This window comes from Neovison vison, chromosome 9, assembly GCF_020171115.1.
Source record: "Neovison vison isolate M4711 chromosome 9, ASM_NN_V1, whole genome shotgun sequence".
NCBI classification, from domain to species: domain Eukaryota; kingdom Metazoa; phylum Chordata; class Mammalia; order Carnivora; family Mustelidae; genus Neogale; species Neogale vison.
In genome coordinates this window covers 19,864,428-19,877,234 of record NC_058099.1, presented here as the reverse complement: position 1 = coordinate 19,877,234, position 12,807 = coordinate 19,864,428, and the positions used below count along the sequence as shown (strand labels likewise).

The window sequence follows — 12,807 nt, the reverse complement described above, 5'->3', positions numbered from 1 at the left end:
GCCTGTGGCCCTTTCCCACGGGTGGGGGCTTCGGGCACTGCCTAGCCCGCCGGAGTAAACGCAGCAGTAGGCACACCGTTGCCACAGTGGGAAGACTCACTGAGCAATGACCTGGGCAGCCCTCGTTACAGAGGGCCCCAGCATTGCGCCCCAGGGGCCGAGACTTCATAGTGGTGACTCTCCCGACAGCCAGGGGACTGTCACCCCACCTATGCTGTAGCTAATGAAGCTGAAGCTGGAAGGCTAAGAAACTCCTCCAGAGTCAGCGGAAATAGGAATAGTACCTGCTTCCTGCAAACCGGAGCTCTGGAGTCCCCACCATAGATGGGTGTGTGCCTCTGTGTGCACGTACACACCCGTGTTTACAATCCTGGCAGGGCAGTCTTCTCAGGAAGGAGGTGGCACTTCCCTGAGCCTTTTACTGAAAACATTTAAAATGTGCCCGATCCTTACATTGGAGTAGCAGCATCCTCTGGTGGAGAGATGCGGGCTTTAAATACACATACCCCTAGAGTCCCGCTGTCACTTCAACTCCGGGTATCTTTGGGCAAGTGCCTTAACTTCTCTGAACCTCCGTTTGCTATATGGACTTACATTGAAGATTAATGAGATAGTATCTGGAAAATGCCCATCCCATATGCCCATACAGTATGAATTCATTCTTCCTTCCTTCCTTCCTTTCATCCATCCATCCATCCTTGCATGGGTGTGTTTTCCACCAATGCTAGTAGCTCCCCCTGCTGGCTATATCTGGAATAAGACGACTTTTCTTTCCAGAGTTAAGGCCACTTTAAGAATTAGCCCATCTTTATTTTACAAATGAGGAAACCCGAGGCCCATGATGGGCCTCATGAGGAATGAGAGCTGAGATCCACACCGGGTGGTATTTTGTCTTGTCTTGGGGCGTAGTGTCCATACCTCTCCCAGCTTGGAGCATTTCCTGGGCTCCTGCTCTAGGGTGGCACTGTTGGGACCTTGGATTTCCACTGGAGGAAGGAAAGCACCAGCAGGGCAAGGGAAACAGAGGACAGCCCTGGTAGAGACGGTGGGAGTCTGGAGTGGTCTGGAGAACAGGAGTGGCAGACTGGGGGGAAGAGGAGAGAGGGCATTCCGGGAAGGGGACATGGCACCAGGAAAGGGGAGGGGAGAGAGAGGTGGGGGAGGTGCAGTCTGCACCGCAAGGGGGCGGTGGGGGGATCCAGCTGCAAGCTGAATAGGCAGCAAGGGCCTCCAGACTCATTGTTCCCAGTCTGCTTTCCCTCTCTTGATGCTTCCATTCATTTGACAAATATTTAATGAGCTCCTAGTCGTGAGAGTGAGATGCTCGCGTAGTGAGGGGGACCCAGGCAGACAGAGGCCTTGCTCGTGAGAACACACAGTCAAGCAGCGGGGACAGATTTAGAAAAAGCTCTTTTGAATGTGGCGGGTGTAGGGGGCACGGCCTTAGATCTCAGGGTCTGGGAGTGCTCCCTAGGTGAGGAGGAATTAAAGTACCTTATCTGAGGCGAGGTTCTAAAGGGAGAAGGGAGGGTCACAAAAGCATCCCCCGTGGAAGGTATAGCACAGGTAAAGGCCTGAGGTGACAGGGCAGGTGAGGCAAAGACCTTCCATTTGGCTGGAGGGCAGGGTCAAGGAGGGTGCTGGAGCAGGGGTCAGGCCGAGAGATACATGAAGGAGTTGTAACTGATGTTCAAACGCAACTTTCTGCCCAGATCCTAAGACAGCAGACCGTGTGTATCATGTCACGGAGTTTGGGTGTTACCCTGGGGGCACTGGGGAGCCATGGAAGACTTTAGGCAGAAGAGGTTCTCTCTGGCCTGTAGGACAATTCACTGTCCACCCTGTTGACCAATCCCAGGTCTCTGCCAAACCTCAGAAGCCTGAGTTAGTCATGAGGATCTCGATTTCGAAATTAAGAAATCGAGGCTCACCGAGGGATGGTGACTGGCCGAGTCACACGGCAGAACCCCTCCTGGAGCCCCTGCGCTCCAGTCTGTGCTCCTGCCTGCAGCGATCTGTCTCCAGATCAGCCGTCCCTGCTCTGTCTTCGGCTTCTCCCTCGCAAACCAGTCTCCTCGTTGCACCGGGCGGAGACCCCTTTGGCTGGGGGATCTGCCAAGCCAACCACACTTCATGGACAGACTGTTCCCAGTAATGGGCCTCCCTGGCCCTCGCCTGAGGGGTAGGAGCTATGCAAGAGAGGGGGTGGGCCTGTTTGGAGGCACCATTGGATCCCTAAGCCCCTCTTTGCTCAGGCAGCAGCCTTCGATGCCCAGGCTATAAAGGGTCTGTCTTTCTTCCACAGATGAGTGGGGCTGATGCGGTTGGAGATGATGATGAAGCCTCTCGGAAGAGAAAAAGCAAAAACCTGTACGTTGTAAAGTTCCCTGTCCTCAACCTTGCAGTCAGGGAGGCACCCCATGCACCCATCCTTCCTCCTCGGTCCTCGGGTTTGTCTCTCCTCCAGGGGTACGGGTGGGGAGAAGGGGCTGTGTCAGTCCTGCGCTAGACAGACACCAGTGAAGATCTTTTAAGACTTGCCCATGGCCCCAGGGTGGGGTCACTAGGGTCCTGGGCATCTGGCCCTGCCCTCAGCATTCATGCAGAGCGAGGCAACGTGCTGATTCAGTACCTGGAAGCCCCAGGGAACCAAGCAGAGGCAACCAGCCAGGTTGTCCTGGCCCTGGCCCAGCCTCTTGAGACAAGCAGTGGCTAAATGACCTTGACGAGAGCTTTGCGCCCTCTGGGGAAGGACATGGGATTCCCCCTTTCTCCTCTTGAGCTCTCGAAGGCTCGCAGTCTTTGGCATTGCCAGGAGGTGGCACTGCTGGTCCGGGTAGTGCATCCCACCCTCCCCAGCCTTTTTGGCCCTGAGCCTGGGGCCTTATGCACCTGGTTTGGACGTTTATTAGAGGCGCCAATTAAATGAACAGGGCGTGTGTGGGTTCTCCTTGCGTGTCCTTGTATACCTGGGCCCAACGCCCTGGAGACTAGGGGCCGGATGGAGAGGAGGCCATGGTGAGCCCCCGCCTCCCCTCCAGGTTGTGTAGTACCCACCATTACTTGCCAGTTGGGCCTGGGAGAGGAGGACAGGAGTCTTCCCAGACGCCTCCTACAGCCATTTCCCTGGCCCCTGTTTTGGCTGGCATCCACTCCTCTAGAAACTCTTTGTCCCCCAGCTCCTCTGCCCTCTCCAGGCTCCTGTGGCAACTATAGGCTGCTCTCACTCTGCAGCCAGGAGCCATCCTGCCTTCAAGGGAAGGTGACATGCTCCAAAAATAGCCCTTTGCACTATCGCTGGGTCCAGGTATCACCAAAGCAGTCACTCCCAGGGGTGCAGCAGTGGGGGGCCGTGGAGGGTGGGCACCTGGGGAGCTGGAGCTCTCCCGGGCCAGTCCCAACTCTAGCCTCTCTTCAGGATGGGTTCGGCCTTTCGAATGCCTGAAGCTCACGTTCTTAAAAGCTTCATCAAGGACCCTTAGAATCTGGGATGATAATAAAAATAACTAACGTTTGTTGTTTCAGGCACTGTTCTATGTGCATTCCATAAATTGTATAATTTAATCTTTGCCATTATTTTATTTTACATTTCCTTTTTTCTCTCACATACCCTATTTGCCCAGTGAGTAAACCGAAGCAGAAGGAAGTGACTTGTCTCGGGTCGCGCAACAAGTATGCGGCAGTATGGAGATCGGATACCTGGAGTGCTGCCTCTGAGAATAGAAATACAAATAGATGTATTTTTTCTCTCAGAACCTGTTCTGTTGAAGCTCAGTGTAGGCTATTCTGAAGGAGGTTTACAGAAGCCCTGTTAGGTAGGCTTTGAGCCCCTAGTGATGAGAGTCCTTTCCCCAGAAGCCACTCATTCCATCTCTTCATGGCTCTGATTGGAGAAACGTGATCCTTTAGCTTCCTCTTGTGGGTCGCTGTTCTGCCTTCTGGACCCACAGGGGAACACCCGGGGCCTGTCTGAGCTCTGCCATCCTGTCAGCCCACTAAGCCCCAGGAAGTCCGACGCTGACGGCCCAGTCACCCTTGGGCATTCCAAGGGCCCCAGTCCTCACCCAGAGGACTGCCCATCCCTGGACTCCTCGGCCTTAGCTCATTGGCTTGGACCTTCTAGAGCAGAGTCCCCATCCCTGGGCAGCTGCCCCAGACATGCAGAACAGGATATCTGGGCATTTTTGCCCCAGGCAATGTGCTAACACTTTGTGCGCATTTTCTCCTTGCTTCTCAGAACAGCCCCAGGAGGGGTTGGATGGTTGGGAAAATTTGACGTTCTGAGAGGTGAGGTGGCTACACCAGGAGCACACAGTTGGCTACTGCTGGAGCTGGGATTTGAACTCCAGGCCCCCTGGCTCCAGAGCCTCACACTTAACCTCCACGGGGTACCACCTCCTTCACTGACTCACCCAGGGCGTCCCAGAGGTCTTAATGCCGCTTTAAGCCCGAATAACTTCAGAAGCATAAATACTACAAATCCGACAAACACCCATGTGAAAGTTGAATTATTCAGATTTCTTTTACACTTGCTTAGCTTTGTGATTTTGCCAACACATTTTGGATTTTTAACTTTGGTTACAGTCAGCGGTTTTTATCTTTAATCGGAAGAACAAAGACCAAAACTTAAGAATAAAAAAATGTGTCATTCAAAAACCACAAAACTCAGTGTGCATTAAAAAATTACATAATTAAAATTCCAGATGACGTTTTGGAAAGGTTATAGGACTTGTACTCCTGCAGTTCTCTGAGCTCAGACTTGTGTGAATTCAGACTTGTGGGACGCCGTACATACTCATGGATGCGTGTATCCAAAGCCAATGACAGGCCCAGGCCTACTGCCAGGAGCTATCCTGGAGCTGCCCAGGGTAGGGGGTCTAGAGACCAGAGGAGCAAACGTGGCCATGGGGCATTTAACCCCTTTCTCGCCACCAGCTTTGCCCAGTCCTGAAAAGGGCTGCCTCCTGGGGGAGTGGCAAGGCTAAAAAATGCTTCCTAGCTAAAAATAGCCACTCCTGCCACCCTGGTGGGCAGAGCCCTCCCCGCTTCCCTCCCAGCAATTTGCTGACTTGTTTTCTCCTCCTCCCCCTGGCGCTGCCATGGCAACGGGGAGGCCGATCACAAATAACTGGACCTGGCTTTTTGCCGGGCAGGCCCCAGAGGCCGCCCCTTGCGGACACTTGCCCCTTTCACGGGCTCCCTCTCTGGGTTGGCCAGGAGGGATATTTTCCTCCTCCCTCCCCCTTCAACCCCCACCCCATCCTGGTCCCTCCCATTTCCTGGCTCCTCCTGTCTGAGTCCCAGCCCGGCTTGTGCCTGGGAGCCCCAGTCATCCGGTGGGGATCCCGGCGATCGCTTGGCTGCAGCACGCGCCTGCTGCTGCCTGCCACCCCGGGACGCAGGGTGAGGAGCTGGGGGTGCTCCCTGCAGACCGTCCCGGGCCCCAAGGTGGGGGGCCCTACAGAGATGCTCCGAGGCATGTACCTCACACGCAACGGGAACCTACAGAGGCGGCACACGATGAAGGAGTAGGTGTCTCCCCTCCACTGCGCGCAACCTTCCCACCCTGAGGTTGCAGGGGCCGAGCGTGCCAGGCTGACTGACCCCCCTTCTCTGCTTCTGCCCCCAGAGCCAAGGACATGAAGAACAAGCTGGGCATCTTCAGGCGAAGGAACGAGTCCCCTGGGGCCCAACCAGCGGGCAAGGCAGACAAAATGGTGAAGTCATTCAAGTAGGTCCTTTCTGCATCCCTGGGACCCCTCAGGCACCCACTGGTCCCCAGGGGAGCAGGGCTGGTGGTGGGGTTAAATGGAAAGGTAGGGGGTTTTTTTGGCTTGTTCTGGCTGTGGGTTAGACGGGGGCTCTCTTTGAGGGAGGCTGGTACCTGGCAAGCAGCAGCCCTCATGGGGAATGGCTGCCGAGCAGGGGCAGAGGTGGGACCCAGAAGGGATGCTGGCCCAGAGAGAGAGGCTGAGCCCCCTTCTGGGCACCCACCTCCACTGGACTCAGCCACTGCCCAGGCCAAGGGCAGCTAACAGAGACCCCCACCCCTCTAGCCCCCACCACTGCACTTCCCCAAACCTCATGGTGCCTCACTCTGCCCCTTCCCTCACCCCTCAGGCCCACCTCAGAGGAAGCCCTCAAATGGGGTGAGTCCTTGGAGAAGCTGCTGCTTCACAAATGTAAGTGGGGGCCGGCTCCCCTCCCTGTGTAATCTCCCCCTTCCCCCTTCCCTTTCCTTCTCTCCCAGACCCAGAGAGCGTGGCTGGTCCCAGAGAGGTTGCCTTTCCCTCTTTCCTGGGGCCCATCAGGTGTCCCTCTGTTGAGAGAGGCTGGGGCCCTTGGGCTGGCCTTGGAGCCGGCTTCTGCCAGCCCCTCCCTGTCCCTGGGAGCTGGCACTGCCTGCAGGAGGCCGCTGGGACCTGTGTGCTCAGACCCAGAGATTCCCAGAATAACAATAAACATTTCCACGTACTGAGGGCTTCCACTGGGTCAAATGTGCCCCGTGTCTCATGGGCAGGATCCCTCTGGTCCTCTCAGGGCTCCAGGAGATAGTCTCATGACCCCCATTTTACAGATAGGGGAACTGAGGCACACACATGGGCGAGACATGGCCAAGGCCCACAGAGAGGCTGTGCAGGGGGTGGGTCCACATCTCGGGGCTCCTGGCTCTCCAAAATGGTTATTTTACTAAGCTCCCCACATCTGCACCCTAAAAGGCCCCTAGAGGGGAGGCTGGGGGGGTCCAGAGGGCAGAAGGGGCTGGTTCTGCCTCTCATCCCAAGGCCTGGGCTTCTGTCACAGATGGCTTAGCAGTGTTCCAGGCCTTCCTTCGCACCGAGTTTAGTGAGGAGAACCTCGAATTCTGGCTGGCTTGTGAGGACTTCAAGAAGGTCAAGTCACAGTCCAAGATGACAGCCAAGGCCAAGAAGATCTTCGCTGAGTACATCGCCATCCAGGCCTGCAAGGAGGTAAGGCCATGGGCTGGGCCCTCAGGTCCCCAAGCCCCACCCCCAGCTCCACTGGCCTCTCATGCCACAGGTACGTGGCAGCCTCAACGAGGAGCGCAGGAAGGGGAGAGGCCAGAGTGACTCTTGGGGACCGTGTGTCTAGGGTGGAGAGGAAGCAAGCTGGGGCCCTGGGAAGAACAGAAATCCATCAGTAACAGAAATGGCCACCTTCGAGGCATGGGCTGCTGGGCACCCACCAAGCCCTTTATGGATGCACTCTTATTGGATCCTCACGACAACCCGTAAAATGGGATTATTATTATCTGCATTTTAAAAACGAGGAGATGGTCTCTGAGAGCCCAGGTTGGAGTTGCTACCATCTAGTGAGTGCTTACTGAGGGCCAGGCCCTGGGGACGAGTCCCAGGGGATGACCTGTGGACTGACTCCCTATCTGCTTACCATGGATGACCTTGTGTAGTCTGTGGCACTCTTAGAAGAGTATACCATCCTTCCTAGCCTACAGATATGACAGTGGGCCTCCGAGCACTTAGGCGGTCTGTTTGGGGCAACATGCCTCCGTCCAGCCCTGCTGGGATTCCAACCAGGCACAGGTGGTCTTTCCAGGCCCTGTAAACTCTCCACCCTCCAGTGAGGGACCGAGCCAGGACTCGAACCGCTGCCCCGAGGGTCTCCACTCTACGACTTAAGATGGGGAGCAGAAGGGCTCAGAAGTGAAGGGCCCCATTCCTGGCCCCACCCCCCACCCCCAGGTCAGCCCCCTGCAGGTGAACCTGACCCTTACTGCCCTCTGCCCCCCACAGGTCAACCTGGACTCCTATACGCGGGAGCACACCAAGGTCAACCTGCAGAGTGTCACCCGCGGCTGCTTCGATCTGGCGCAGAAGCGCATCTTCGGGCTCATGGAAAAGGACTCCTATCCGCGCTTCCTCCGCTCTGACCTCTACCTGGACCTCATTAACCAGAAGAAGATGAGTCCCCCACTCTAGGGGCTGCCGGGGTAGAGTTCCGTGTTCACACCAAGTGGGCTGGGCCCCTTCCCACCTGCCTCTCTCCCTCTGCGACGGAGGGGGCAAGCGAGCCCCTGGAGGCTGCGTCTCCGGACGGACGGACAGACAGATGGACATTCAGATGAGCAGCCTGGAGGAAAAGGACTGGCCCTGTTGGGTCCCCACTGGCCTGGTACGAGGGGACCCAAGGGCCCTGGCAGGTCAGGGGCCCCGGCTGAGCCGGATCTGGAGCTGCTGCTCCATGCTGTGTAGACTCAGCAATGACCAAGTTCCTTAAAGAACTGGCTGATGGGGCAGGAGGCCTAGCTGTGGGCTCCAGGGCTCTCCGGGGTGGGGAGTGCGCTGGGGCTCGCAGCTCAGACCCACCCCCACCTTGAGTTTTATTTATTTAAACAGTAGTCAGATGCTTGGCACGTCGTCCTGTAATAGGAAATTTTTGCCTCATCGGTTTTCCTAATTTACAAGTGCAATATTTTAACCAACGCCTTGTGAAAAGCCACCTCGCCGAGAGGGTGGACACCACTTTGCAGTTTCAGGGGATTTGCTGGTCCCAGGCACCAGGGGCGGGTGGCTGGGCCTTCCGGACTGATGAGGCCTGGAGGGGCGGGTGCTGCGTGTGACCTTGCACAGAAATCCTGCACCCCCCACCGAGGGAGGTGCCCCTCGGGAGCCCTGGGAAAGCGTGGCCCCCTCAGACCACACAGTAGCCGAGCTCTGGAGCAAATAAAAGGCCTGTGTTATTTCTCATTGTTGAACCTTTCTGTGTGTTCCTGGGTTTGAGCTCTCCCAAGGTTGGCTGGGGCGCAGGGTTGCGGGGTCAGTGGGCGGCTTCTCTCTTGCCGTCACCCGCCTCCCAACCCGGAGCTACACACACGATACCCTGGGGCTCAGGCTCCTAGGCACTCTGCCACGCTTGTTCCGTGTAGCCTCTTACCTTCCCCACCAGCCTGGGAGGCGGGGGTTATGCCCATTTCACAGATTGGGAGAGCGAAGCACAGACAGGGTGGGTGACTCAGTCAGGGTCATATGACTGGCAAGTGGCAGAGACAGGGTTCTACCTAAGCCCCGCTGGCTTCCAAGCCTGTACTCTGGATTACTGTACCCTGCTTGCTACAGGCAGAGTCCTAGCTTGGCTTCCCGCTGGCTACATCCCTTTCATTCTTCTGCCCCCGGCACCCTGAGATTCTAGCAGGACTTTCAGGTGACACAGGACTGGTTGGTGGAGGTGGACAAGGCCAGCCTCTCAGGCTGCAGATGGGCAGGCCCATGGATGCCAGTCAGAAGGAAGGAAGAGCCAGGCAGGTGACAAGGAGTAGGGCTTACAGAGAATCCCTCCCTCTCCCTGGAGGAGGCTTCCCACTCTGTGCCTAACTGGAGATGCAAATTTAGGCAAGGCCTGGTCCAAAGCCATGTTTCCCAGGAGGCCCTGGACCACTGACCTGGAGGGCGTAGAAGAGAGCCCGGAGCCCAGGCCAAGCTGATGCCAGAGCTGGACCTCCGTGCCCCTACATGCAGCCTGCCAGTGTCTGGAGGTCAGGGGCCTGGGGCCTGACCCAGCTGGGCTGACTTCTGTGACGCTGGATGGAGTTGGTGCAGGAGCGACTGGGCTCCATCTCCCTGAATCTTGTTCCTTACCTGGGGTCCTGCGTTCGGGTCTGCCCGCCGTGACTTGTAAATGCAAAGGACATGGGGCTTGGTAGACGCTGTCCTCTGTGCCTCCCCTCACTGTTTGCCCTGGAGGCCCAACCTAGGGCCAGGCATACAGTAGGTGCTCAATATGTGTTACAGCCTTTTTTGTTAGCACTGGAGTGTGACTCTTCCAGGAGTGGGGCTGGGTCTGGCGCTGCACCTGGCCTGAGCCCTGTTGGGCCTTGTAATCAGTGAAGGACTTTCCCACCACGGAGCCACCAGAGCCTCGATGAGGCTGGAGGGACAGCGAGGGGCAGAGAAGTGCCCCTAATTCAGAAACAAGGGCACCTTGCAGGGGTCATCCAGGCCTGAGAAGTGGGGACCTGAGAGCTGGGAAAACGGACCCAGAGGGGACCACAATATCATTCCTGTTCCTTCCAAAATGGCTAGTGGCAGAGAAGGCGGTGGAGCTCAGGACTTGAGTCCCAGCCTGGCCCGGCCTCTCTGTGATGTCTTCCCCTCAGAGGAGACACTGTGGGCCTGAAGAGGCTCACCTTGCCCTTTCTTCAGGTGCCAGGGATTTAGCCTTGGGCCAAGCCCTTCACCTTCCCACCCCCCATGTTGCCACGGAAACCAAAGTCTTGCAGAGCCAAGTCTGGCAGATGGAATTCCCATTTTGGAAGGCCCCCACTGCTGGGTTTCCATTACTCACACTGGGTCCCCTGGCCCAGAGTGGCTTTGGTTGTGCTGAGCAGCTGGAGAGCAGACTGGAGAGGTGCCGGGATCCTCCTGCCCTGGGCCCTGCCTGGGCTCCCTGGGGACCTTGGCTAGAGCCCTTCTCCCCGCTGAGGCCTCAGTCCTGTCACATATACAGTGGCTGGACTGCTCCCCATTTTCTTTTTTTTTTTTTTTAAACAAGGAAGGAGCAGCCCCCTTGTGCTCTGTCTGGCAATCCCAGGCTGGTCAGTGTAGGATCTGATGGCTGTGAGGTCCTCCTGTCCAAGTCCCTTCCCATTCGACAGATGGGAAGACTGAGGCAGAGAGAGGGAAGCAGCATGGCATAGAGGTGAAAGGCCTGGACCCTGGCTCCACTGTCTCTGACAAAATCACATCACCTCTCTTTGCCTCAGTTTTGTCATCTGTAAATGGTACATATTGGCACCTTTCCCAGAGCTTTGGTGACTAAGTGTGGTTGTGTGGGCAGTGAATTTAGCCCTGCACCAGCTGCCGTTAGTGACCTCATCACTCAGGGTCACAGGGAGGTGGAAAGCTTGTGCTCAAGTGGTCCAGGCCTGGGCTCTACCCTGATCGCTGTGGACAGAGAGCTTCTAGACTCAGTCCCCAGCTCCCTGTCCTTCCAGGAACATTTCGCTAGAGGACAAAGCCAGCCTGTTCCAGGGAGTGTCAGAAACAGCCTGTCCTTGCACTACTGCCCAGTCAGCCTGGCTGGGAGCAGTTGGGGTCAGCTTGCAAATAGGGTGTGAAGGGTTGAAAGGGGAGAGGGCACGCTGTGGCGCTCGGTTGGATGCCAGTGGGAGGGGACTCAGCACTGGCCTGCTTGTGCCAAACTTTGTCAGACTCCTTGTTAGCTGGGCTGGTCCAGTCCCTCACGCTCTTGGCCTCTTGGCTTGGCTTGGGGCAGATATGGGCTCCCAGACTCTCTAGCCTGGAAGAGACTACCTGATCTAAACTTCTGTCTTGTGCTTGGGTCCCTTCTTGTGTTCCTACTTACATCTCTCCTGTGACAGGAAGCTCATTCTCTCCCAAGGTATCTCAGGAGGGCCTGGGAGCCTCTGGGGGTTCTAAAACTCTTTCCCTGTGAAATCAGGATCCTGGGGTGGGGTGGGGTGAGGGGGACAGGTTAGCAGTAACCCCTATGGGTCTCCCACCTAGGTAGCCCCCTACAGGCTCCCTGATTCTCTGGTTTCACTCCTCTCTAATCCCCCTACCCACCCCAGACTCCTCTGCGCTCCTCACCCCCATGTCCCTGCCTGGCTCCTCTGCTCCCTGTGCCTACTGTCCCCTCCCTAGGTCCCTCTCACTGACATCCTACTCTAGAAAGTCTCCCTGATTCACCCCTCTGCCCCAGCCTCTCCCTCAGGGCCCTCTGGCCCTCAGGAAACAAATCCCAGGGCCGCAGACAAGGACTCTTGTTTTGCTTACCATCGGCAACATCTGTGAAACATCTGACTCTGCTTAGCCTCTTCCTGGCAGGGCTGGACAGGAGGAAAGGGGGTACCCTGGGCCCCCTGCTGCCAGGGTCCTCCTTCCTTGGGTTGGAGGAAACCGTGGGGACGAGGAAGAGCTTCAGGGCTGGTCTAGGTCTGCTCAGCAGAGATGGGAGTGTGGCTTCAGGGAGGGCAGGGCCAGCTGCTGATAAAAGATCCGTGCTACCAGGGCATCAGGGTAGCTCAGTCAGTAGGTACCTGCCTTCAGTTCAGGTCATGATCCCAGTGTGCTGGGATCGAACCCCACGTTGGGCTCCCTGCTCAGCGGGGAGCCTGTTTCTCCCTCTCCAGCTCCCCTGTGCTTATGTATCTCTCTCTGTTATAAATAAATAAAATCTTTAAAAAAAAAAAAAAAGATTGTTGCTACAGCCACACAAAGGCACACACCAAGGGATTCCATGCCTTATCTCCGTCAGTCCTCGCAGCAGGCCTGGAGAGGTGCTGAGTGTTGTTCTCCCTTTACTAGTGAGAAAGTTCACGTTCAGGGAAAGTGGAAGAGTATGCTATGGCTGAGCAGAGACTGGGACTCCAATCCCTAACATCCAGGCAGCTCAGAGGGAATTAGTGGAGAGCACAGGTTCTCCTGGGTCTCCACGATGAGCTTTTCTAAGGAAGGTCATGAACTTCAGCGTGCGGGGATGTCTGCTCCTGGGCCGAATCTCAGTTCTCAGTAGCTTTTGATAAATTGCCTTACTTATCCGAGCCTCAGTCATGTCACCTATAGAATGGGAATAATCCCACCTGATAGGTCTCAGGTAGACTCAGTGAGTTAAGAAATAGGTGTAAACCTCAACACAGGGCCAGCCCCAGAGGGGGTGTGCCATGGAGGGGCAGACAGGGAGGTCTGGGGCTATCACCAGGCATCCAAGAGGTGAGTTCAGGCCAAGCAAGCAGCTGGCCAGAGGAAGCCGCCCCCGCATCGGCTCCCCAGCCAGTTTTTAAGACAAGAGAAGGGGCTCAAGGACAAGGGC

At 56.5% G+C, this 12,807-nt stretch overlaps 1 protein-coding gene across 9 annotated transcripts in view; it reads left to right on the top strand.

The window, feature by feature from the left end:
• RGS3 (regulator of G protein signaling 3) overlaps nucleotides 1–8,726 on the top strand; it is an 85,971-nt gene extending 77,245 nt beyond the window's left edge. For 7 of the 9 annotated variants that reach the window (XM_044265072.1, XM_044265080.1, XM_044265077.1 and 4 more), the window contains 5 exons: nucleotides 2,306–2,370; nucleotides 5,630–5,731; nucleotides 6,121–6,182; nucleotides 6,805–6,971; nucleotides 7,773–8,726. In XM_044265072.1, the coding sequence (XP_044121007.1) occupies nucleotides 2,306–2,370; nucleotides 5,630–5,731; nucleotides 6,121–6,182; nucleotides 6,805–6,971; nucleotides 7,773–7,958 (582 nt within the window). In that variant the 3' untranslated portion in view covers nucleotides 7,959–8,726. Of the gene's footprint in view, nucleotides 1–2,305; nucleotides 2,371–4,951; nucleotides 5,529–5,629; nucleotides 5,732–6,120; nucleotides 6,183–6,804; nucleotides 6,972–7,772 lie in introns of those variants that run through there. The other 2 variants (XM_044265082.1, XM_044265081.1) reach the window with 2 other exon arrangements.
• The last annotated feature ends 4,081 nt before the right edge of the window (nucleotides 8,727–12,807 follow it).